General features: G+C 43.4%; 1 protein-coding gene across 1 annotated transcript in view; it reads left to right on the top strand.

The window, feature by feature from the left end:
• Positions 1–762: 762 nt before the first annotated feature.
• The window catches only part of mex3c (mex-3 RNA binding family member C), a 50,853-nt gene continuing 24,746 nt past the window's right edge, over positions 763–26,869 (top strand). Inside the window, exon 1 of the mRNA XM_078552481.1 lies at positions 763–1,404. Coding sequence (XP_078408607.1) covers positions 924–1,404 — 481 coding nt within the window. The 5' untranslated portion in view covers positions 763–923. The remainder of the gene's footprint in view (positions 1,405–26,869) is intronic.

The following is a 26,869-nucleotide window of genomic DNA, read 5'->3' on the forward strand; positions in this document are numbered from 1 at the left end:
AACAATTAAAACGTTTCCAGTTCACACCCCTCATCTACAGAGCCATCCAGCTTCAGAATTGTCTGAATTACGTCAGTGAAAACGGACTCCGGACAGCCCGTCCCGTCCCGTCCCGGAGGCACGTGGGAGTAGAGGGGCGGGGGAAAACACAAATGTCAGATTGACAGCTAGATCATCCAATGGACTGACGCCAATTCACGTCAGCGCCTGCATGAAAAGGCGGACTCGACGGGGAGAGGGCCGGGTTTCATCACGCGGCGAGCCAGTCGGCTTTGCGCATCTTTAGTAATAATAGGGCGGGCTTCCAACGGGAGGGGGGGGGGGGGTGGCGGTAGAATTGCAGCCAATCGGATTCAGCAGCCCGGCAAAATAATGGACGGGCTTCCGATGGGGGTCGAGCCAACCGGATTCGGCGGCCCGGCAAAAAAAAAAAAGGGGCGGGTTTCCGAAGGGGCGCAGCCAATCGGATTCGAGCGGATTTCCGAAAGGCTCAGCCAATCGAATTCGGCGGCCCGGCAAAAAAAAAAAAAAAATGGGGCGGGTTTCCGAAGGGGTCCAGCCAATCAGGATTCGGTGGCCCGGCAATAAATGGGCGTGTTTCCGAAAGGACCCAGCCAATCGGATTCGGTGGCCCGGCAATAATGGGCGGGTTTCCGAAAGGGGCCCAGCCAATCGGATTCGGTGGCCCGGCAATAATGGGCGGGTTTCCGAGGGGGCTCAGACAATCCGATTCGGCGGCCCGGCAATAATGGGCGCGGCTTCGCTCCTTTCGACGATGGAGTGAAAGAACAAAAGAAAAAAAATAATCCAGGGGCGCTGGCGCTTTTGTAGAAAGAAAAATATTTTTTTTTAAAAATCAAAAGCTTTATTATTTAATGAGGAACCAATATTTAATGCTAGGCTTGCCCTGCTAATGTTAGACAATGCCGAGCAGTACAGTGTTTACAGACATGGAGAGGGAGGATGGTGAGTCTGGGCCTCTCCACATCGCCATGGAGCAGCTCACCGTGTTCGGCCTGGAGGAGCCGCCGCCTCCTCACCCTCCTCCGCCCGTATCTCTGGCTCAGCCTCGCCGGGGCCTGGAGGGCGAGGCTCCCTCGCCGCCGAGTCCTCCCGCCGCCGGGGGAGAGCCGCTGCCGGTGTCCGGGGGGCCGCCGCTCCTCCTGCAGGGCCCGGTGAGCGGGAGTCAGCCCGGAGCGGCCCCTTCCCCCTGTCCCTGCCCGGCCGCCGGAGGAGGAGGAGGAGGCGGGCTGCCCCTCGTCTCTTCCGTCCTGGCTCTGTTCGAGGCCGAGCAGATGCAGCTCCAGCAGCAGCAACAGCAGCCCCGAAAGAAGAGCGTCAACATGACCGAGTGTGTGCCGGTTCCCAGCTCCGAGCATGTCGCCGAGATCGTGGGCAGGCAGGGTGAGTCTGTCCCGGTCACTGCACCTCCCCCCTCTCCATCTTTGTCCCTCTTCTAAGTCTCCTCTCTTTGTCTCCCTCCATCTGACTCTTTCCCCCCGCCCCCCCCGGTGTGTGTGTGTGTGTGTTTCCCTCCACTCCTCGGGATACTGTTATCGCTCACGCTGCCTTTGCTCTCTTTCCCCATCTTGTTTTCTGCCTTTCCTCCTCCTCCCACCATGCCTGCCTCTTTGTTTGCTTCACACTCTCTCCCCCCCCCCCCCCCCCACCCCCTCCACACCACCTTGCTTTCTCCTTTCTTCTTCCCTTTTCCTCTAGTTCCTTTTTATTCGCCCCCCTTTTTTTTGTGCATCGATGAGCAAGACTAATCGTTTAAATGTTAATGGAATTTTTAGTGCATTGGCTTCCTAAAGTTGTTCGAATACGTTTTGAGTGGAATGTAACATAATACTTCCAATTTTCCAGTCCGGATTCGCTCATATTGGCTTAGTTGCCCTCCTATTCCGCATTTTTTTAAAAAAAAAATTAAATATCACCAGGTGCTTTACTATCTTTCCGATCTGTTACGATTTTTAAAAAAATATAAATATTCCTTGAGACGTTTTTCTGACCCCCACTGCTGCAAAATATCTAACTCTTAAAAATGGCCTGGGCAAATGAAATGGCCAAACAAACATCCAAAGAGGGTCGTGTGTGTGTGTATGTACTTTTCGAATCCATAAATGTGATGAGTAGGATGTTTATAGAAGTTATGCTAAGATTACAGTGATACCGTGCAATACAAGTTCCATGGCATGTTTCTCTGGATTTGGAGAACTTGGTTTTTCATGAAATTTGATATCATATGCAATACGTAAGGATATGTAAGTATTTGTGTAACTTCCATTGGTTTACAGGGATTTGGTAGGTAACAAGCAAAATGTAAAAGAAAAGGATACACACACCAGTAGATAATATCTTAACTTTAATCACAAAAAAAGACCTGTGCCCCCAAACTTAGCCTGCAAAAATACTGGATGCTATGAGCACATTTTTCATAAGTTTCAGTTTGAATCATTCCCTATCTTGAGAACCCATTTGATATTCTCAGTTTTTGAGTGCTGTACATCTGACTAGCAGGTGTGAAATCCAGGTATTGAAGCCCTTTACTTGTATTCAAAATCCACATGTTTTTAAGTTGGGCAGAGTGAATGACTCAAAAAATGACCTAGTTTCTCTCACCTGCTGTGTCAGCAGGCATTCAGTCAGGTTAATTTTGATTACACTTTTTGACAAGTTAAAAGGTGTAAATCAATTCTTCTTTCAAAATTAGAAAGGCCTAAAGACTTGGTATCTCATTTTACATTAAATAAAGCCACTTGCTGAATCTGAACTTTATCGACCCTGTGCACATTCAGTGCGTATGAACATACAAAGTAGGAGTAGGCCATTCAGCCCCTCAAGCCCACTCTGCCATTTGATAAGATCATGGCTAACCAGATTGTGGCCTCAGCTCTACCTTCCTGTCTGTCCCCTTTAACCTTTGACTTCCTTGTTAATCAAGAATCTATCCAATTCAGCCTTAAAAATATTAAATAACCCAACCTCTACTGCTGTCTGGGGAAGAGAATTCCACATTCTAATGATCCTCTGATTAAAAAAAAATTCTCCCCTCAGTCTTAAATGGGAGACCCTTAATTTTGAAACTGTGTCCCCTAGCTCTATACTTTCCTCCTGCCCACCCCCACCAACAAGAGGGAAACATCTTCCCGGTATCCACCCTATCTTGTTCCCTCGGGGTCTATTATGTTTCAATAACATCACCCCTCATTCTTCTAAACTCCAATGAGTATTTGCTCAACCTTTCCTCATCAGTCAACTGCTTCATTCCCGGAATCAGCCTAGCGAATCTTCTGAGCTTCTTCCAATGCAAATGTCTCCTTCCAGGAGACCAAAACTGTACTCCGTTCTCTAGGTGCAATCTCACCAATGCCCTCTATAGTTGCAGCAAGACTTCCCTACGTTTTATATTCTAATCCCCTTGCCATACACGCCAACATTCCATCTGCCTTCCTAATCGCTAGCTGTACCTGCGCTAACTTTTAAAAATAAGAGATCTCTCTTTTAAGGCTGAGATGAGGAGATATTTTTTCTGAGTTGTTAATCTGTTAGTAGCATTCTGTTTCCAGAGAGCAGTGGAAGCTGGGTCATTGAATATATTCAAGGATAGATGTTTGATAGACAAGGGAGTTGAGGGTTATGGGGGGCAGACAGAAACGTGGAGTTCAGTAAGATCAGTAATGATTTTATTGAATAGTGGAGCAGGGTTGAATGGCCTCCTGCTGCTCTTAAGTCTGATGACCCTTTACTCCATCTGCCAGATTTTTGACCATTCACTGTGTCATCAGCAAGTACTGTCAGCCTCTTGTCCACTTGTCAACCAATTGTCCTACAGGTAGCACAGAATATCTGTACAGAACCATTGGCCAATCAATACCATAGAACTCCTTATTGCTCTCAGTTTTCCTTAACTCCAGTACTCTATAACCTTTAAAGTCGAGGCTTCATATTACCTAGCCACCACAATTTAATGCGGTGTTCTCCTTTCGACCATAGGTCTGCCCTTTTCAAAGTTGCTTTTCAGGCTTGCCCAATCGCCCAGCTGGTAACGGAACCACCCAAGCAGAGCCACCCAAACCAATGTGGTTCCAATTTCAATCCCTAGTCTGCTGAGTTCGCTAAGTACTGTTAAAGGAGCTACATTAGTACTTCAGAGTTAGGGAGAAGGAAATCAACCATCGTTCCTAATATTTATGAATACTTAATAACTTTGGAAATGCATATTTTTGTTCTTTCATGGGATGTGAGGGTTGCTGGCAAGGTGAGCATTTGTTGCCCACCCTAATTGCCCTTGAAGGTGGTGGTGAGATTGTTGCCTTGAAGTGCTGCAGTTCATCTGGTCTATGTACACCCACAGTGCTGTTAGTGAGTTTCAGGATTTTGACAACGACAGTGAAGGAATGACATCAGGATGCTAAGTGATTTGGAGGGAGGCTTATAGGTGATAACGTTTGCATGAGTCTGCTTCTAGTGGTAGAGATCTAGGCAAACGTACATATGAATTAGGAACAAGAGTAGGCCACTCGGCCCCTCAAGTCTGCTCTGTTGTTCAGTAAGACCATGGCTGATCTGATTGTAACCTCCATTTCACATTCCTGCCTACCCCTGATAACCTTTCACCCCATTGAATATTTTTAAGACAGAGCTAGATACATTTTTGATAAACAAAGACTCTGCTTCCACTGCCTTTTGAGGAAGAGAGTTCCAAAGACTCGCGACCCTCTAAGAGAAAAAATTTCTGCTCATCTGTCTTAAATGAGCGACCCCTTATTTTTAAACAGTGACCCGTAGTTCTAGATTCTCCCACAAGCAGAAACATCCTCTCCACATCTGCCCTGTCAAGACCCCGAAGGATCTTAAAGGTTTCAATCTAGTTGCCTGTTACTCTTCTAAACTCTAGTGGATAAAAGTCTAACTTGTCCAGCCATTCTTCTTAAGATAACCCAACTTCTCCAGGTATTAGTCTAGGAAACCTTCTCTGAACTGCTTCTAACGCATCCTTCCTTGAATAAGGAGACCAATATTGCCCTGTATAACTGAAGCATAATCTCCCTACTTCTGTATATATGTTTGGATGGTGCTGTTGCAGGAGGCTTGACAAGTTGCTGTAGTGCATCTTGTATAAGGTACACGCTGCTGCATTCTGTAGCTGGTGGAGGAAGTTAATGTTTGGGGTGGATGGGTTGCCAATCAAGTGGGCTGCTTTGTGTCCTGCTTCTCGAGTGCTGTTGGAGCTGCAGCCACGCTTCTTGAGTGCTGTGGGGGCTGCATTCATTCAGACAAGTGGAGAGTATTCCATTACACTCCTGACTTGTGCCTTGTTGATGGTGGACAGGCTTTGGGGAGTTGGGAGGTGAGTTAATGATAATGCATTGAATGCTATGGGGTGATGGTTAAATTCTCTCTTGTTTGATGGAGATGGTCAGTGCCTGGCACTTGTGTAGCACAAATGTTACTTGCCACTTATCAGCCTAAGCCTGGACATTGTCCAGGCCTTGCTGCATCTGGACATGGACTGCTTCAGTATGCCATGTATGGCATTTGATAAATGCAATCCCCACATAGTTGAATAGCCTGTTGGGTTCAAAGTTTTTGGGCACTTGTGTTCTGGGAGATCGCCTGTATATGTTCCACAGGTCCAGACTAAGATTTGGGAATTCAGAAGTAAATTGCCAGACAAAGGAAGAGGAAATTTCCTTTTCAACACTTCGCTATTGGCCTATGGGACTGCAATATAAACGGAACAGTTAAATTTGTTCCCACGCATCTTGAACTTGCATTGCTGTCCTACCTGTCCAAGTGTTATCCTGGAAAGTGTTAAATATTTACACCTGCGTTGTTTTTGTATCATTTGTATTGCTGTGGAGATAGAATGCTGTTTGTGGCTGGACAGCAGCTCGCCTGATTGGCTGGGAGTTCGTAAGATTTATGACAAAGGGAGATTTTGGAGAACAAAACACTAGATGCTACCTTCTATATGCGTCTTGTTTTCTTGGTTTGAAGGAAATTCTGAAAAGTTAATTTATTAATATCCGTCTTATGCAAAAAAAAGCAAGGGAACAATACCAATTGCCTATTGTACAATGTATTTTTATTATTCCTTTTCTCTGGGTAGGTAGGGAGAGATGGCAAATTTAGTACTGATGTGGGAGGAAAGGTGATCTGCAATGTATAGTCTTTCCTACATAGAAAAGTAAGTGAGGTATAATTTTAAAACTGTTGCCTGAGGGTTCTTGAATGAATCATGAGTTTGTATTCAGCATGTAACAAAACCAATGTGTTGCATTTATTCAGTCAATCTTATTTTTAATGTAATAAGTGAAATTAAGAATTTTGGAGCTTTTTTTTTTGGAGAGTGTGCATTTAAGCAATGCCAGTGATTTGTTAGCTTGGAGAATGCTTTGGAAAAGGTGCTGGGAGAGAGGGAGAAAGTTGGGGGTTATCCATTGCCTTAGCACTTTTTTTTTTTGGTTCACTGTGCAAGACACTGGCAAAACTCCATTTACTTATGTTCCTAGATTCTCTGAGTTGCTGCCTTGAACTGCCACATTCCTTGTGGTGCAATGGTCTTATAATAGGGGATACCAGGGTTTGGATTCAGTGACTATGAAGGGACAGGCATATCAAGGTTAGGCTGGTAGAGACATGGATATGATGTGTTCCTTACAATAGTGTTGCTCTTGTTTGTTTTTCAGTAGAAATTCTGGGCTGTTGTGTAAACTTGGTAAGTTGCTGCAATGCATCCTGTAGAAAGTGTGTCACACTGAATGGAGTGGGTTAAAAATCATCCATCAAATTAAGTGCTTTGCCATGGGTGGTATCAAACTTGTATTACAGCTGCATTGATCAGGCAAGTGATGATTATAAGACATTTCTTAAAATCTGCCTCCTCCAACACAGCTTTTGATCATCTCTTTTTGATCATCTGCTCTAATATCTCCTTATGGGGCTTGGTGTCCAAATTTTTGTTTCATTATGCTTCTATGAAGTGCCTTGGGATGTTTTACTGCATTAAAGACAATATGAAATTGTAAGTTGTTTGAAAACTATAGAATAGTCAATGATGTGCCTTACCCCTGATCTTATAAGCAAGACCATTGACATAGCAGCTGAAGATTTTGCCATGAAGATCATCTACAGTGATGCTTTGGCCTTTCTGCAACAATTGGTCCCTGATACAAATAGGCATCTTTCTTTGACTTCAGCCACTAAAGGAATTCCCTTCAATCGCTATTGACAATAGTTTTAAAGAAATATCCTCAAGTTTCTTTTCTATGCTAAAGGTGCTATATACATACAAGTTGTTTGGCTCTTTGCCATATCTTTGTCAAATGCTGCTTCTGCTTTGAGGTTGAAGGAATCTAATGTTGTTCCTCTCTTTTAGCTGTTTTGTCCATGTCAGGATTAATGTGATAAAAATAAAAAACTACTGCGGATGCTGGAAATCCAAAACAAAAACAGAATTACCTGGAAAAACTCAGCAGGTCTGGCAGCATCGGTGGAGAAGAAAAGAGTCGACGTTTCGAGTCCTCACGACCCTTCAACAGAACTGAGTATAGTTAGGAGAGGGGTGAAATATAAGCTGGCTTAAGGTGGGTGGGGGAGAGAGAGAAGTTGGGGAGGGGGGGGTGGTTGTAGGGACAAGCAAGCAGTGATAGGAGCAGATAATCAAAAGATGTCACAGAAAAAAGGATCAAAGAGGTGTTGAAGGTGGTGATATTATCTAAGAAAATGTGCTAATTAAGAATGGATGGCAGGACACTCAAGGTACAGCTCTAGTGGGGGTTGGGTGGAGTGGAAAGACTGACAAGGTATTAGTTGTAGATTTTAAAATAATGGAAATAGGTGGGAAAAGAAAAATCTATATAAATTATTGAAAAAAACAAAAGGGAGGGGGAAGAAACGGGGTGGGGATGGGGGGAGGGAGTTTAAGATCTAAAGTTGTTGAATTCAATATTCAGCCCTGAAGGCTGTAAAGTGCCTAGTCGGACCTCATCTCATCTCATCTCAGCACCTCATCTTCCGACTAGGCACTTTACAGCCTTCAGGGCTGAATATTGAATTCAACAACTTTAGATCTTAAACTCCCTCCCCCTATCCCCACCCCGTTTCTTCCCCCTCCCTTTTGTTTTTTTCAGTAATTTAATATAGATTTTTCTTTTCCCACCTATTTCCATTATTTTAAAATCTACAATACCTTGTCAGTCTTTCCACCCCACCCCCACTAGAGCTGTACCTTGAGTGTCTTGCCATCCATTCTTAATTAGTACAAAAACAGAATTACCTGGAAAAACTCAGCAGGTCTGGCAGCACCGGTGGAGAAGAAATCAGTTAACGTTTCGAGTCTTCATGACCCTTCGGCAGAACTCAAGCACATTTTCTTAGATAATATCACCACCTTCAACACCTCTTTGATTCTTTTGTCTGTGACATCTTTTGATTATCTGCTCCTATCACTGCTTGCTTGTCCCTACAGCCACCCCCCCCCCCTCCTCAATTTCTCTCTCCCCCCGCCCACCTTAAACCAGCTTATATTTCACCCCTCTCCTAACTATACTCCGTTCTGTTAAAGGGTTGTGAGGAATCGAAATGTCAACTCTTTTCTTCTCCATCGATGCTGCCAGACCTGCTGAGTTTTTCCAGGTAATTCTGTTTTTGTTCAGGATTAATGTGAATTGGAGCAAGGTTTGGCAATTTTTTTTTTTTAATTAGTATCAGTGAGTTATTTTTCTGTTTTGGGGCAATAGCAACCCCCCACCCCCCGATAAACTGCATAATTTCTTGGCTTTATTTATTTTTGCTTACGTTGCTGACATCCTCTGTGTCTGCCAGTGCATCGGAGGAGGAAACTATCTGTGTATATACAAGGCTTCATTTGGAACCTGTCTCCAGTGGGACAGTGCACTAAAGCAGTTGCTTGCAATGATATCCATTTGCCAGTGTTTGTAGTGAATAAGACTGGGCAATCAGTAAAGGTCTAGCATATATAGGTTATGTACAATAAGGTCTCAACACCAATGTAGTGATGTTTCTTCATTTTTGAAGAATTATATTGTTCTGGTAAGAGTTCCACAAACAGTTAAATTATGTGCAAACAGCCTATTCTAACTGACAAAAAATGCATTCTTCCTTTCCATTCCCAAAAATGCCTTGTTACACTCTGTTCCTGACTTCCTGTTGTGGTTTGCAGTGCTGACCATGTTCAAAGAAGCTTGGCTTGCAGCATACCTCCCTCACAGAATGAGGCACCAGAATTGTGTTGTGTATGGTTGAGTTAAAATGTGTTCTTGTGGTTCTTCATCCTTTGTTTATTATACTGTCTAGTTATTTGTCATTTCAGGAGCAATTCTGGTGAGAGTTGTGCTGTTGTCTTTCCTGTATATCAATTGATGGAGAAAATGAAATGAGAAGTGAGAACTATTTGGAACTGTTTAGAGAATGAGTGTTTTTCTGTATTTCAATGTGCTATTCCTCTTTGAAATCTTTACTAATGACAGAAACTTCTTCTTTTGGGTAGGTAGTGTTGGCTTTTAATGCCACTGTGTTGTATTTTGTAAACCAAGAATATTTAGATAAGAGCAAAATACAGAAAGGGCTGGAAAAACTCGGCAGGTCTTGCAGCATCTGTGGAGAGCAGAGTTAACTTGAGTCTTCCAAAGTAGAATCATATTGGACTTGACGTTAACTCTCTTTCTCTCTCCAAAGCTGCTGCCAGACCTGCGTTTTTCCAGCATTTTGTTTTTATTTCAAGTATATTTAGATGTGTTTTAACAAATTAATAAAATCAAAACAAAACTTTGAAACAACTTAATAACTAAAACTTGCTACATTGAGAGTTTCAGCAGTTATTGGATCTGATGTCTGCAAATAGGGTTCGGTAAACTAACTTGCACTAAGTCTCATTCATCCATCACCCCTTTGCTCACTGAACTATATTGATTTCCCCATCTGGCAATGTGTCTACTTAAATTTTCATGTTTTCTAATTTCTCCTTTGGCAGCCATGCCTTCTGTGGCCTAGACCCTAACCTTTTTTTTTAAAGATGTTCCTAAAACTCAATCCTTTTGACTAATCTAAGAACTTCAAATGATAGCCTGGATTTCCCTTGCCCAACAGCAGAGAACTTCTGTTTTTAGGGCTGCAATGGCACTACAGCTTCTGGTGGTCTTAGTTGTGCTGAAATTTGGAAGTTGTGGTGCAGAGTCCCACACTGGTCCAGCTGTTCTGTTGCTTAAAGCAAGAGGGACCATTAATTTGAGAATTTGGGGTATTTGTTGCAACTTGCATGGACTGTTATGTGCAAACAATTAGGACTCAGTTGTTGCCTCTGTCACTCCATTTTTTAGATGCTCAAGTTTCCTTCAAGTTGAAGAAACGATTCTTTAAAGATTTGTAGGATGGCTCAGATAAATCAAGAATTCTCATCAATCTATTAACTGAAATATCAACGCCTTCCACAATTTTTTTTTCTGTTTGTGATCTCAAATTTGAGATCAAAACTTCCAGTGAAGTGAACAAAAATAATTTGGAAATGGGCCAGCAGCAGCAGTTACCAATAAAATACAAATAACAAAATTAACCAAAACACTCAATTGCTGTTTTTTTTTTAACTTTTGTGTTGGTTATAGTAATCGTTCTGTACTTTTATCTGGATTTTGCTGTATTAATGACTAATGGGTATGGTACAGTAGTGTAGCAGTTGCAGGGCTAATAATTGAGAGAATGAGTTCAAATACTACCATAGTTTCAGAATTTGTTTTTTAATTTAAATCCTAACATCAGTAAAGATAACCACGGTTTGTCAAAAATCAAACCAATTCATTAATATAATTCGGCGGCACAAAATCTGCTGTCCTTGCCCAATCTGACCTACGTGTGACTCCAGGCTGGCACCAGTGTTGTTGATTTTTAACTTCTCTCTGAAGTGGCCTAGCAAATTGCTACAAATATGGGCTTGAACAATTCAAGAACAGCATCTCAAGTGGGCTTTATAAGTGCCAGTAATGCATGCATTTTAAATGTTGTTGTGACCACAGTGTACTTTTTATTTATCTAACTTTAGCTCAATTTTCCTTGAAGGCCAGTGTTTATTACCCATCCCTGATTGCCCTTGAGAAGGTTGATGATGCAGTTTAGGATCTAACTAGATAATCATACAAAAACTAAATTACCTGATTTGTTTATGACAGACTTGAGAAATTAGTGAGCTGGGTATGGCAAAATTGGCAAAAGGAGACTAGCGCAACAGCAAGATGCTTTTTTTTTAAATAGTTAACTTTTTGAGAAGGAAAGTAATCATTTCAAGATGACATAGATAAATAGAGGTTGGGTATCTAAGAGGAAATGTAAAAGTAATAATGAAAAGCTAAAGGGAAATGAGAAAATGAGTTAACAGAATCAAAGTTGAATGTATAACAAGTTCAAGAAACATCAAAAGGCAGGTAAATAAAAAGTGGGTATGGGGAGGGGTAAATTCTGGAGATGAGTGAGATGAGGATGGCTCTAAAGGAAAGTGTTTTTTTAAATGTTGACTGAAGGAAGATAGTGCCAAAACCTGAAGGGTTATATTCTAGGACCCTGAGGAAAGAAGCCACTATGGCCCTAGAAATTCTAACTCGTGGCTTAATGAATGCGGCTGTATGCCAAGGAGTGGGCAGTGGCCAGTATAGTGCCCCTTTTATAAAAGGGATGGGACAATTTAATCCATGTAATTGCAGGCTGGTTAGCTTAATGTGAGGAAGAGAATGTTTAGGCAGTGATTTTGTTATCTAAAGACTCTATCTGAGAAGATATTTAAAAGTATCTAGTGCAGATTTGAGAAGACACTGTCAGAATTGAGGGTGAAATAGACATGGTATAAGGCGTAGGGAATGCAGTGGGTGAATATATCTGGGCTTTAGGAAAGTCTGCCTACGTGCCACGTGGTAGCTTATTAGTGAAGAACTAAAGTGTATGGAATTAAGGAAAATGAATGCATAAAAATGGAATTGGGCGGTTGGAAGTGTGTAGTGGTATCTCTTGGGGCTCAGTTCTGGGATCACTTCTGTTGACTGGGTATCAATGATTTGAATATAGGCCTAAAGAGAGTGGTGTCAAACTTTGCAGGTGATACTAAAACAGGATGAACAGCTAATTATTTAGGACACTGAAGGAAGCTACAAAATGATATTGATGGGGAAATGAGCTAAAGTAGACAGAATTCAGCTTTGGTAAATGAGTTGATGCATTTTCTTTTTTTTTTTCAGAAGAAACAGCTACCCTACTGTGAGGTTTGGTACTGTGGAGGAGCAGAGGGATTGGGGTTGCAGGCTCATGGATTGAGGTCATTTATTGCAAATAGCTTATAATTCTAGGCTTTGTCACAAGATGTCAAACACAAAGACAGAGATAATGATGACCCTATATAAAATCATGGACCTCAGTATTTTGACCAGGATGCTAGGAAAAACTCCTCTCCTCAAAATTAGTGCCATGGATATTTTGCATCCACCACAGAGGGCAGGAGGGGCCTGGTTTAATGTCTTAGCTGAAAGATGGCACCTTTGACAATGCAGCACTCCCTCAGTACTGAACTGGAGTTTCAGCCTAGATTTTGTGCTGGAGCCTCTCTAGTGTGGAACTTGAGCCCACAACTTTCATTTACATAGTGCCTTTAAACTAAGAGGTGGGTTTTGGGGAGTATCTTAAAGGAAGTGTATGTGTTAGTTGGGTTTAGGGAGGAAATTTCAAAGATTAGGGCTAGGCAGCTAAAGGTGCCAATGGTGGAACAAGGAATGCCAGGGAAGTGCAAGAGGCCAAAATTGGAGGATTGCTGAACTCTGAGGATTGGAGGGAGGTGAGGCCATGGAGAAATTTGAAAACTGGGATTAGAATTTTAAAATCCGTTCCTGGACTGGGGTCAAAGTAGATCAGCAAATGTGGATGTGTGAATTGGAATTGGTGCAATTTGGGATATAAGCAGCCACATTTTGGGTTAGCTCAAATTTATGGAGGGTGCAAGGTGGGAGGCCAATCAGAGGAGAGTTGCGGTAGTTGAGTCCACTGGCAACAAAGGCATGGCTGAGGAAAGCAAGTTGAGGCAGGGGTGGAGACATACAATGAAACGGTGATAGATGTAAGCGGTCTTAGTGATAGAGAGGATATGGGATCAGAACTGCAGCTCAGGAGCAGATGGAATGCTAAGGTTGCGAATGTACTCCAGTTCTGCTTCAAACTGGCGATGGAGAAGGATGCAGTTTGTGGCTGGGGGAACAGAGTTTGTGGCAGAGACTGAAAACAATTACTTCAATCTTCCCAATGCTTAGTTGTAGGAAATTACCCATCTATGTCTGGATGGACAGGACAGACTTATGGAAGGTTATAAGACTCTAAAATTCACTTCCAAGATAAGTGGTTGAGGCAATGTTAAAGATTAGATTGCACAAGGGAAAGAAGGTATGTGAGAACAGGATGTGTAAATGTGATCTAGAACTAGTTGCTCACGTACAAGGGAAGAGCTGATAGGCATGGTTGTGCCAAATAACCTTGTAACTTATATAATCAGTGGTTTTACTAAGGGGATTAGGTTAAATGTTTTGCCCAGTAAATGCAAATGATTGGAAAGTATTGTTCACTGGTATTCAGAGTTTTCTCACTTGAATCTCTTGCAACTAATGAGACGAGGACACCAGGAAAAACACTGACTCTCCAAAACAATGTTTGGCTTTGATGACAGGTTCCATCAGTGATGTTAGCCTCAAACCAATCAGCACTTTTCCTCTCTTGCATCCTATATGTTGAGATTGTAGATGGTGTCTTGCAATATGTTCTATTTCACTTCTGCACTCTGGGAATTGCCTGTTCGGTTGACTCAGAGCCGTTGGTTTTTATTTGGGTAGCAGCATGACTGATACAAGGATGGCGTTTCTGCTTTGAATGAAAAAACTTCAAAAATTGCATCTTCACCCTAGTGCACACCAGGGAGTGGTCTGCAGCACAATCAGTGCTGTGGTAGCTGTATGTTGAGAATGCTGTTCAGAGAGTCTCATGTCTGGTGATGATCAGATCTAGCTAGTGCCAATGACCTAATGCTGGGTCTCCAGGACACCTTGTGGGCATGGTTTGTTCTGAAAGGTGTTAGTTACATAAAGCCTTTGGTAGAAGCAAAGTTCGAGTAGTCTGTTGTTTATCTTTCCCAGGCCATTGATTTCTGATGTAGGAGGTCCATGCCCACACTTGCATTGAAATCCCCAGTAGACGTTCTGACTGATTCTGTTGCTAGCATGGTCAAGCTCCTCCTAGAAATGGTCTTTCGCCTCTATAGTGGAGCACAGCATTGGCGCATAGATACTGCATAGGGTTAACTGGCCCTGTTTGAGTTAAGAGGCAGATAGAGAGACCATGTTCTGAACCATTGTGGCGGGCTTTATCATCGAGAGTAGTAAGTTCCTTAGGTGAACAAGGAGTAGGCTTCACTTTGTTTCCTCTGAACTCTTCCCCTACCAGATAAATGTGTGGTGTTTTTAATTCGGTGATCTGATCTCTTGCAGGGAAACTATTTCGATATTCAGCCTATCAAGTTCCATGTCGATCACAGCTGTCTCGCTCATGCTAACAATCAGCTGCAAGTCGTCTATAAACCCTTCCGCATGGTCCTGATGTTCCAGCTTGCCAGTTGAAGAGTTGGCACCTTTTTGTTTGTTTCATATGTTTGCCTGGTGCGATGGATTCAGTCCATTTGTTAAGCAGACTCTAAGCTCCGAGCACCTGTTGAAGCTAAACCGTGGGGGTTTAGCACCTTACTAGTCAGAGGCTACACAACTTGAAGCAGGCTGTGGCTGACCAGTGGGACTTGATTTTCCTTCGCACCCCAGGGGGCAGTCTGTAGCATCTGTTCTGTATACCAAATGAGTTGGAGCCATTTCTTATAACTGCTGTCTCCTGTGTGTTAACACTCTGCAGCGAAACTGGAGTGTTCCCACCAAGCACAAGCCTCGGCAAAATTAATGGAGACTCTGGGCTGCCCAAATGTCAGGGTATCCCTCTCAACCAAAAGAATGCAAAGTGCCATGTTTGGCACTGGCTTGGTTGCAGGAATTGCTGGAAACATAACATTCAGGCATTAGTCTGCCTTTGGGCTCCAAGTAAAGTGTAACAGGCTGGGCAGCATACCAGTGACTACTGGTTACAACTCTGCAGGAACATCCAGATGTCCTCCAACGTGGAATGTCAGTGGCATGAATGAAAGAATCAAAAATGCAACAGATACTTCAAGAAAATGGCTCCATTGAGAACAAAGGCAGGGGAGGCCATTGGCAACTGCAGTAAACAGTTGGAGGTATGGGTAGAACACTACATTGAGTTGTATTCTGGAGAGAACATGGTCACTGTGGAAGCTCTAAACACAATAGAAAACCTGCCTGCCATGACAGAGCGGGATATCCAAACCCACAGTTGAGAAGCTTGGCAAAGCTATTGATTTGCTTCCCCTGGGCAAAGCACCAGGTGCTGATGCTATAACCCTGAACTCACCTGTACAAATGTTTCTGGAGGGAGGAGGTATTGCCCCAAGATATGCACGATGCAAAGATTGTGACTCTGTACAATAACAAGGGTGCACACAGCAACTGCAACAACTATCGAGTCACCGCCCTCTGAGCATCATGGGAAATGCATTTGCCCTTGTCAGATTGCAGATCTTGGGTGAATGCATCTACCCTGAATCAGTGTGGTTTCAGAACTGGAAGATCTACAATTGACTTGATCTTTGGCAGTTGCAAGAGAAATACTATGAACAAAAACTACTCTACCATTTGTAGAATTGGCTGCATTATATCTAGAATGCAGTGGGCTTCTTTCATTCAGTTACCTGTTTAATGAACTGAATAATAACTAGTGTTAAGCAGCTGTGCAGAAAGGGTTTGCAACTCTGATTCTAAAATGTCCTGTAAAGGATGGGAGGTAGTGAAAAGCAAGTTTCCATGGCTCACAGAATGGATACAGATTGTATGTAGATGCTTGGCATGCCACCTTGGGTGAGCACTTTGGTGTCTGGTCTGGTATTTTGTCCTACCATCTGACCTTCAGAAGCTTTCAAAGGCAGCTCAAGTGAAAATGGTTGAGCTCCTTGGCATGTTGCTGGTACAAAGTGCAAGTCTCATGTGTGGAGAGCAGAGTAGACAGGACTTGCTCTATAGTCTAAAGAGTTCGGTAGGCAGACTTGCTGCTCTTCATTCCCAGACTGATGCTTGAAGCCTGCTGAAGGTGACACATGCCTTGCAATTCATTCATGCATCTCATCATAATATAGACAGCTTGAGGGAACGCGCTGCAATAAGTAAATTTATTCACCACCAGTGCGTTCTGGTCATGGGCTGAAACCTTTGGCTCGAGATAGGGCTTTCCTGGAATACGATGGCACATCAGTGTTCTTTGTGGTGATTGTAGACTGAAGTTGTCATGTCCATTGGAGAGCAAGTCCATGCTATGTTGCATGTCCAGCTTTGAACCGGCAGCTGGTGCACAGTCATCAGCAAACGTGGAAATCACCAGGTATGTCCTTGGAAACCTTAGTCTTTGCTTAGAGTTGTCTCCAATGGGACAGATCCCATCCAAGAGATATCTGATTTTCTATGGAGAGTGGGAGTCTAGGGTGAGAGTTCATGGCAGTCAAAGGAAGCATTGCAAGGACACTCTGAAGGATGAGTTTTGATATCAAGGTGGTTAAGAAAACATACTTTCCTTTATCAACCGAGGCAGGCAGTTATACAACAACTGCATAGAGCACTATTTAGGTCACAGCTAGAGTACAGTGTAGTTTTAGCCGTCACATTATACAGAGCAATGTGATTCCACTAGAGGGTGCAGGGAAGATTTATGGGGATGTATTTTCTCTTTTTTTCTTTCATGGGATGTGGGTGGTGTTGGGAAGGCCATCATTTGTTGCCCATCCCTTGAACTGAATGGCTTGCTAGACCATTTTGGCGGGCAGTTCAGAGTCAACCACATTTGCTGTAGATCTGGAGTTTGTCGGCCAAACCAGGTAGAGATGACAGATTTTTAGTGAAGCAGATGGGTTTTTACAACAATCAATAGTTTCACAGTCACTATTACTGAGACTAGCTTTATATTCCAGATTTATTAACTGAATTTAAATTCCACCAGCTGTCGTGGGATTTGAACCCAGGTACCCAGAGCATATTCCATGAATAGTTGAAATAGCCAGGATGAAGTTGAAAAGGAGATCCAGCTGTCCTTCACAGAATATGTATTTAATGTGAAATTCCTAACACTTGTCAATACATTTTCATTGGTATTCTGTCTAGCAATACTTCAGCATCCATCTTTATTTTGTTTTTCTCAAGTTGTCATCCCACAATCAACTGGGGAGGCGATGACATAGTGGTATTGTTGCTGGACTAGTAATCCAGAGACCCAGGGTAATGCTCTAGTGACCCAGGTTCGAATCCTACCGTGGCAGATGGTGGAATTTGAATTCAATAAAAATCTGTAATTAAAAGTCTAATGATGACCATGAAACCATTGTCGATTGTTGCAAAAACCCATCTGGTTCACTAATGTCCTTTTTAGAGAAAGAAATCTGGCGTCCTCAACATCAACTCTGGACTCCATGAAGTCTTGTGGCATCATGTCAAACATGGGCAAGGAAATCTCCTGCTGATTACTACGTACTGCCCTCCCTCAGCTGATAAAATCAATGCTCCTCCACGTTGAATATCACTTGGAGGAAGCACTGAGGGTGGAATGGGTGCAGAATGTACTCTGGGTTGAGGGGACTCCAATGTCCGTCACCAAGAGTGGCTCTGTAGCACCACTACTGACTGAGCTGGCCGAGCCCTAAATGACATAGCTGCTAGACAGGGTCTGTGGCAGGTGGTGAGGGAACCAACAAGAGGGAAAAACATACTTGACCTCATCCTCACCCGCGTGCCTGCTGCAGATGCATCTGTCCATGACAGTATCGGTAAGAGTGACCACCGCTCGGTCATTGTGGACAAAATTCTGCCTTCACATTGAGGATACCCTCCATGTAGTGTGACACTACCACTGTGCTAAATGGGTTAGATTTAGAACAGATCTAGCAACTTGAGACTGGGCATCCATGAGGCGCTGTGGGCCATCATCAGCAGCAGCAGAATTGCACTACGGTCTTTAACCTCATGGCCTGGCATATCCCCCGCTCTGCCATTACCATCAAGCCAGGGGATCAACCCTGGTTCAATGAAGAGTGCAGAAGGACATGCTAGGAGCAGCAACAGGCATACCTAAAAATGAGGTGTCAACCTGGTGAAGCTATAACACAGGACTACTTGCATGTCCAGCAGCATTAGTGGCAAGTGATAGAGCTAAGCGATCCCACAACCAACAGATCAGATCTAAGCTCTGCAGTCCTGCCACATCCAGTCGTGAATGGTGGTGGACAATTAAACAACTCACTGGAGGAGGAGGCTCCACAAATCTCTCCATCCTCAATGGAGGAGCCCAGCACAGCAGTGCAAAAGATAAGGCTGAAGCATTCGCAACAATCTTCAGCCAGAAGTGCCGAGTGGATGCTCCATCTCTGCCTCCTCCGGAGGTCCCCAGTATCACAGATGCCAGTCTTCAGCCAATTCGATTCACTCCACGTGATATCAAGAAATGGCTGAAGGCACAGGATACTGCAAAGGCTATGGGCCCTGACAATATTTCGGCAATAGTACTGAAGACTTGTGCTCTAGAACTGGCCACGACCCTAGCCAAACTGTTCCAGTACAGCTACAACACTGGCACCTACTTGGCTATGTGGAAAATTGCCTAGGTATGTCCTGGACACACAGCAGGACAAATCCAACCCAGCCAATTACTGCCTCAATCAGTCTACTCCCAATCGTCATTAAATTAATGGAAGGGGTCAGTAACAGTGCTATCAAGCAGCACTTGCTTAGCAATAACCTGCTCACTGATGCCTGGTTTGGGTTCTGCCAGGGCCACTTAGCTCCTGACCTTATTACAGCCTTGGTTCAAACATGGACAAAAGAGCTGAACTCGTGAAATGATAGTGACTGCCCTTGACATCCAGGCAGCATTTGACTGAGTGTGGCGCCAAGGAGCCCTAGTCAAACTGGAGTCAATGGGAATCACGGGGGGGAACTCTCCGCTGGTTGGAGCCATACCTAGCACAAAGGAAGATGGTTGTGGTTGTTGGAGGTCAGTCATCTTGGTTCCAGGTCATCACTGCAGGAGTTCCTCAGGGTAGTGTCCTAGTCCTAACCATCTCAGCTGCTTCATCAGTGACCTTCCTTCTTTCGTAAGGTCAGAAGTGGGGATGTTTGCTGATTGCATGACGTTCACCATTTGTGACTCCTCAGATACTGAAGCAGTCCATGCCCAAATGCAGCAAGACCTGAACAATATCCAGGCTTGGGTTGATAAATGGCAAGTAACATTCATGCCTCGCAAGTCCCAGGCAATGACTATCTCCAGCAAGAGAGAATCCAACCGTCGCCCCTTGATGTTCAATGGCATTACCATCACTAAATCCCCCACTATCAATATCCTGGGGTTACCTTTGACCAGAAAATGAACTGGACTAGCCATATAAATACTGTGGCACAAGAGCAGGTCAGAGGCAAGGAATCATGCAACGAGTAGCTCACCACCTGACTCCCCCAAAGCCTGTCCACCATCGACCAGGCACAAGTCAGGAATGTGATGGAATAGTCCCCACTTGTCTGGATGAGTGCAGCTCCTACAACACTCAAGAAGCTTGACACCATCCAGGACACAGCAGTCTGCTTGATTGGCACCACATCCAAAAACCATTCACTCCCTCCACCACCAGCGCACAGGCATCTACAAGATGCACTGCAGGAAATCGCCTAAGGCTCCTTAGCAGCTTCCAAACCCACGACCACTACCATCTAGAAAGACAAGGGCAGCAGATAGATGGGAATACCACCACCTGGAATTTCCCCTCCAAGTCGCTCACCATCCTGACATGGAAATATATCGCTGTTCCTTCATTGTCGCTGGGTCAAAATCCTGGAGCTCTCGAACAGCACTACGTGGACTGCAGCGGTTCAAGAAGGCAGCTCACCACCACCACCATCTCGAGGGTAACTAGGGATGTGCAATAAATGCTGGCCCAGGCAGCGAAGCGCACATCCCACGAATGAATAAATGAAACTAACCTTTTCTCTCCATACATATTGGCCATATTTGCACAGAAATTTTCTCATTTATTGTAAATTAAATTAGGGGAGCCCACACTGATCCCATCCCCACCCCCCGGCCAAAACCCCTGGCAGCTCTCCTCTCTCAGATCCCCTCCCATCCGGTCACCACCACTCTTTAACTTGTAGCATCCCAAACTTCTCTTTTTTAAAAAAAAAAATTGGGAACGTTAAAGAAACTGTGCCACCATGATTTGAGCTTGACTGGTAGTCTTTTAGCATTTTAGCAATTAATTTTTTTTGGGAAATCCAATCCATCTCAAATGTCATGTACTCGAGTGGAAGACATTAGCCAAGTGTGTTCCTTCCTTTATGCATCCAAGCTGATTGTGTAATAATCCTCCAGTTTATTGTGGTTCCATTATTTTGTAAGGGTCTTGTTGCATGTATCTACTTGGAAAATGGGCACCACATTGGTCTGTTTCCAATGCAGAGATCTCTCCATTGTTCTTCAGCTTCCTCAATGTGTAACAGGACCTCTCAAATTTATTGCTGTGTCTTGTGGTCTGGAATAAATGCCATCTAGCCCCAGAGCCCTTTAAGTCTTGGACTTGACCCTGTCTAAAGATGACCATTTTGTTTATATTAAAGTAATTAATTCCATTACCATTTGGCAGGGCATATTCATGTCTTTTTGAGTGACTATTTTGTGAAAATAATCACTTTAATAAAAGTACGTGAATTTGTGGCCATCCAAGCCATTTGTCATTGTTTCCCCTCTCATCTGCCTGTTTGTTATCGTGATGAAAAAGGTTTTACATCAACAGAGTCCATTGTCAAATTCCTGATTTTCTCCTTTTTTAATGTTTGTTATTTATTCTAGTGAACCCTATTAGTAGTTTCACAATTTAATTTTAATTTTCTGATCCATTTAAGTTATGTCGCCATTTTGATTTTGTGACTTTTATTTAATGTGCTAGTCACTTTGCAGGGTTTGTGGAATTCAATTTTGCCCATCCCTCAACCTTTGTAACAGGAAGTTAGATTTGCACCTTATAAAGGGTATTGCTGAGCAGCAAATTGATTTTTATTAAAATCTTGCATTTTACACTTCAAAGAATTGTAACGGTACAGAAGGCGGCCACTCGGCCCATTGTGTCTGCATTGGCTCTCCAAATAAGCAATATGACCTAGTGCCATTACCCTGCATTTTCCCCGTACCCGTGCACATTGTTTCTATTCAGATAAACATCTAACGCCCTCTTGAATGCCTGGATTGAACCTGCCTCCACCACACTTCCAGGCAGTGCATTCCAAACCTGAAAAAGTTCTGTCTCACATCACATTTGCTTCTTTTGCAAATCACTTTGAATCTGTGCCCTCTCATTCTTGATCCTTTTATGAGCGGGAACAGCTCCCTATCTACTCTCTCCAGCCCCCTCATGATTCTGAGCACCTCTATCAAATCTCCTCTTAGCCGCCTTCTCTCCAAGGAGAACAGTCCCAACCTCTCCAACTTATCTTTGTAACTGAATTTTCTCATCCCTGAAACCATTCTTGAAGCCTCTTCTGCACTCTCTCCAGTGTGTTCACATCCCTCCTATAGTGTGGCACCCAGAACTGTACACAGTACTCAGCTGAGGTCTAAAGAATGTCTGTTAAAAATTCAGCATAACCTCCCTGCTGTTGTACTCTATGCCCCTATTAATAAAGCCCAGGATACTATATGCTTTATTAACTGCTTTCTCCACCTGTCCTGCCACCTTCAATAATCTATGCACATATACACCAAGTCTTTCTGCTCCTGCACTCCCTTTAACATTCCACCCCTTATTTTATATTGTCTGTCCATGTTCTTCCTTGCAAAATGCATCACCTCACACTTCTCCGCATCGAACTTCATCTACCACCTATGTCCTCTCGAAGTTCTACATTGTCCTTCTCACAGTTTACAAGCTCCCAAGCTTCATATCATCCACAAACTTTGATATTGTCCCCTGCGCACACAGATCTAGATCATTAATATATATCAGGAAGAGCAAGGGTCCCAATACCGACCCCTGGGGAACTCCACAACAAACCTTCCTCCAGCCTGAAAAATATCCATTGACCATTACTCTCTGCTTCCAATTTTGTATCCACGTTACCACTGAATCTTTTATTCCATGAGCAATAACTTTTTTTTTCAGAAGTCAGTGTGGCACGGTATCAAATGCCTTTTGAAAGTCCATGTACACCACGTCAACAGCATTGCCCTCGTCAACCTTTTCTGTTACCTCTTCAAAAAATGTCAGCAAGTTAGTTAAACACGATTTCCTCTTTAGAAATCCTGGTTCTTCCTTAGCAACCAATATTTTTCCATGTGACTAATTCTATCCTGAATAATTGTTTCTAGAATGTTGCCTACCACTGAAGTTAAACTGACTGATCTGTAAATTGCTTTCAACCTTTTTTGAACAAGGGTGTAATGTTTGCAGTTCTCCAGTCCTCTGCACCTCCCCTGAGTCTAGGAAAGACTGAAAAATTATGGCCAGTGCCCCTGCAATTTCTAATCTCTCATTTTCTTCAATATCCTTGGAAGCATCTCATCTGGTCCTGGTGCCTTGTCAACTTTTAGTACCGACAGTCTATTCAACACTTCCTCATCAATTTTGAACCCCTCTAGTGGCAGCGTTTCCTTGTCTGTCACCATGGCCTGGGTAGCATCTACCTCCTTGGTAAACACAGGATGTGGGCGTCGCTGGCTAGGCCTGCATTTATTGCCCATCCCTAATTGCCCTTGAGAAGGTGGTGGTGAGCTGCCTTCCTGAACCTCTTGCAGTCCCTGTGGTGTAGGTACACCCACAGTGCTGTTAGGGAGCGAGTTCCAGGATTTTGACCCATTGACAATGAATGAACAACAATATATTTCCGAGTCAGGATGGCATGTGGCTTTGGGAGGAACTTCCAGGTGGTGGTATTCCTGTGTGGCTGCAGACCTTGTCCTTCTAGATGGTAGTGGTTGTGGGTTTGGAAGGCATTGTCTAAGGAGCCTTGGTGTGTTCCTGTAGTGCACCTTGTAGATGATACACATGCTGCCACTGTGCATCGGTGGTGGAGGGAGTGAATGTGGATGGGGTGCCAATCAAGCGGGCTGCTTTGTCCTGGATGATGTCTAGCTTCTTGAGTGTTGTTGGAGCTGCACTCATCCAGGCAAGTGGAGTATTCCATCACATTCCTGACTTGTGTCTTGTAGATGTTGGCTTTGGGGAGTCAGGAGGTGAGTTACTTGCTGCAGGATTCCTAGCCTCTGACCTGCTCTTGTAGCCACAGTGCTTATATGGCTAGTTCAGTTTCTGGTCAATGGTAACCCCCCAGGATGTTGTTAGTGGGGGATTTAGTGATGGTAATGCCATTGAACATCAAGAGGTGATGGTTGGATTTTCTCTTGTTGGAGATGGTCATTGCCTGGCACTTGTGTGGCGCAGATGTTACTTGTCAGCCCAGGCCTGGATATTGCCCAAGCCTTGCTGCATTTGGACATGGACTGCTTCAGTAGCCAAGGAGTTGCTTAACATTGTGCAAGCATCAGTGTACATCCTTACTTCTGACCTTATGATACAAGGAAGGTCATTGAAGCAACTGAAGATATTTGGGCCTAGGGCACTACCCTGACGAACTCCTGCAGTGATTTCCAACAGCCACAACCATCTTCCTTTGTGATTCCCATTGATTCCAGTTTTGCTAGGGCACCTTGATGCCACACTTGGTCAAATGCTGCCTTGATGCAAAGGGCCGTCACTCTCGCCTCAGCCCTGGAGTTCAGCTCTTTTGTCCATGTTTGAACCAAGGCTGTGATGAGGTCAGGAGCTGAGTGGCCCAGGCAGAGCCCAAACTGAGCGTCAGTGAGCAGGTTATTGCTGAGTAGGTGCTGCTTGATAGCACTGTTCAAGAGTCCCTTTAAGGGGCTGCATTTTGTTATGCCCCTCATTTTTCCTAATTTAGTTTAATTGGTTGCATCAAAAGAATAGCACTGTTGATGACCCCTTCCATCACTTTACTGATGTTGACGAGTAGACTGGCGGGGCAGTAATTGGCCGGGTTAGATTTGACCTTTTTGTGTACAGGACATACCTGGGCAATTTTCTACATTGCCATATAGATGCCAGAGTTGTAGCTGTCCTGGAACAGCTTGGCTAGGGGCACAGCAAGTTCTAGAGCACAAGTATTCAGTACTATTGCCAATGTAGCAAAGATTAGTGGTAAGCCAGAGGATTGGGAAAGTTTTAAAAACAAAACATGACCAAAAAATAATAGAGGGAGAAAATAAACATTGAGGGTAAACTCGCAAGTTGCACCAGTCTTAATGGTAGAAGACATTAAAAACATTCCAAAAATACTAAATAATCAAGGGGCAAAATAGGAGGGGGGCGGGGGAATAAACACAATAACTATCACTCGACAAAAAGTACTAGGGAAACTAATGGGGCTAAATGGGGCCCCCTGGACCTGAAGGTTTACATCCTAGGATATTAAAAGAAGTAGCTACAGAGATAGTGGGTGCACTGGTAGTGATTTCCCAAGAATCCTTAGATTCTGGATAAGTCCCTGAGGGTTGGAAAATTGCCAATCCTTATTCGAAAAGGGAGGGAGACAAAAAACATAACCAAAGGCCAGTTAGCTTAACATCTGCCATTGGAAAAATATTGGAGTCTATTATAAAGGATGCAATAGCAGAGCATTAAATACATAATATAATCAAGCAGAGCCATCATGGCTTCATGAAGGGAAAATCATGCCTAACAAGTCTAATAGAATTCTTTGAGGAGGTAACAAGCAGGATAGATGAAGGGGAACCAGTAGGTGTAATATATTTGCATTTCCAAAAGGCATTCAAAAAGGTTCCATACATAAGGCTACTTAAGATAAAAGGCCATGGTGTTGGGGTAGTATATTAGCACGGATAGAGGATTGGCCAACTAATAGAGAGTGAGTTGGGATAATGTGGGAGGCATTTTCAGGATGACAACCTGTAACTAGCGGAGTGCCACAGGGAACAATGCTGGGGCCACAATTATTTACTATATATATTAATGATTTAGATGAGGGATGTGAATGTACTATCGTCAAGTTTGTGGATGACACAAATAGATTGGAAGACAAATGGTGAGGATGACAGTCTACAGAGGGATACAGACAGGTTTAAGTGGGCAAAAACTTGGCAGGTGAAATATAATGTGAAAATGAGGTTATGCACTTTGGCAGGAAGAATAGAGGAGCTGAATATTAAATGGAGAAAGATTGCAGAACTCTGCAGCACTGACGGATTTGGAGGTCCTCATGCATGAATCACAAAAAGCTAACATACAAGTTCAGCAGCTAATAGGTAAGGCAAATGGAATGTTGCCCTTTATTTCAAAGGGAATGAGGTAGAAAAATATGGAAATCTTACTAAAACTATAGAAGGCACTAGTTAGAAGACGTGGAATACTGAACAGTTGGTCCCCTTATCAAAGGAAAGATATACTGGCATTGGAGGCAGTCCAGAGAAGGTTCACTCGGTTGATCCTGGAGATGGAGGGATTCTCTTATGAGGAGAGGTTGAGTAGGTTGGGCTTGTACTCATTGAAGTTTAGAAGAATGAGAGGTGACATTGAAACATAAAATATTCTTAAGGGGGCTTGACGGGGTAGATGCTGAAAGGTTGTTTCTCCTTGGAGAGTCTAGGACCAGAGGGCACAATCTCAGAGTAAGGGGTCGCCCATTTAAGGCAGATGAGGAATTATTTCTTCTCTGAGGGTAGTGAATCTGTGGAATTCTTTACCGCAGAGAGCTGTAGAGGCTGGGTCATTAAGTATATTCAAGGCTGAGATACTCAGATTTTTAATCAGTAAGGGAATCAAGGGTTATGGGGAAAAGGCAGGAAAGGAGTTGAGGATTGTCAGATCAGCCATGATCTCATTGAATGGCGGACTTCTCCTATGTCTTATGGATGCAAAGTATTCATTTAATACCTCAGTCGTGCCCCCTTCGTCCATGTATAAATTCCTTAATCAGCCCTATTCCTCCTTTTTTACCACCCTTTCACTATTTATACGCCTATAGAAGACTTTGGGATTCCCCTTTTTTGGCTACCAGTCTTTTCTTGCCCCTCTTCGCTTCTCTAATATGCTTTTTCACCTCCTCTCTCAACCTTCTGTATTCCTCTTGGTTCTCAATTGTATTTTCTACCTAACACCTGCCATAAGCACACTTTTTCTTCTTTATCTTAATTTCTATCTCCTTTTTCACCCAGGGAGCTCTGGATTTGTTTGCCCTACCTTTTCCCTTTCGATGGAATATACCTTGACTGTGCCCGAACCAATTCTTTTTTGTTCAGCTACAGTTTTTCCTGTCAGGCTTGAACACCACAAGAATATTCTAGTAGTGTAGACTAAAGTAAGCTAAGTAGCCTCTAGTGTTTGCTTTGACATTTGAACTATTAACACGTTGATCTTAACAGTCCAATTTTTTTTTACTGTTGTACAAGTAAGAGTTTTTGCACTGTGAACTGCTAGCTGTCCTGCTGACAAACAGGATTGTGAGCAGTTAGTGTTTAACATGTTCTGGATACCGGTCGGTCTATCAGAGTGGCATTAATGATCAAAAATTCACACCACCTTGGTGCATATAGATGGACTTTTCCATTGGCAGTATAGATTTCATCTGCTCAAGGTTGAGGTTGTTGGCTGGTATCTTGA

This window comes from Cetorhinus maximus, chromosome 1, assembly GCF_964194155.1.
Source record: "Cetorhinus maximus chromosome 1, sCetMax3.hap1.1, whole genome shotgun sequence".
NCBI classification, from domain to species: domain Eukaryota; kingdom Metazoa; phylum Chordata; class Chondrichthyes; order Lamniformes; family Cetorhinidae; genus Cetorhinus; species Cetorhinus maximus.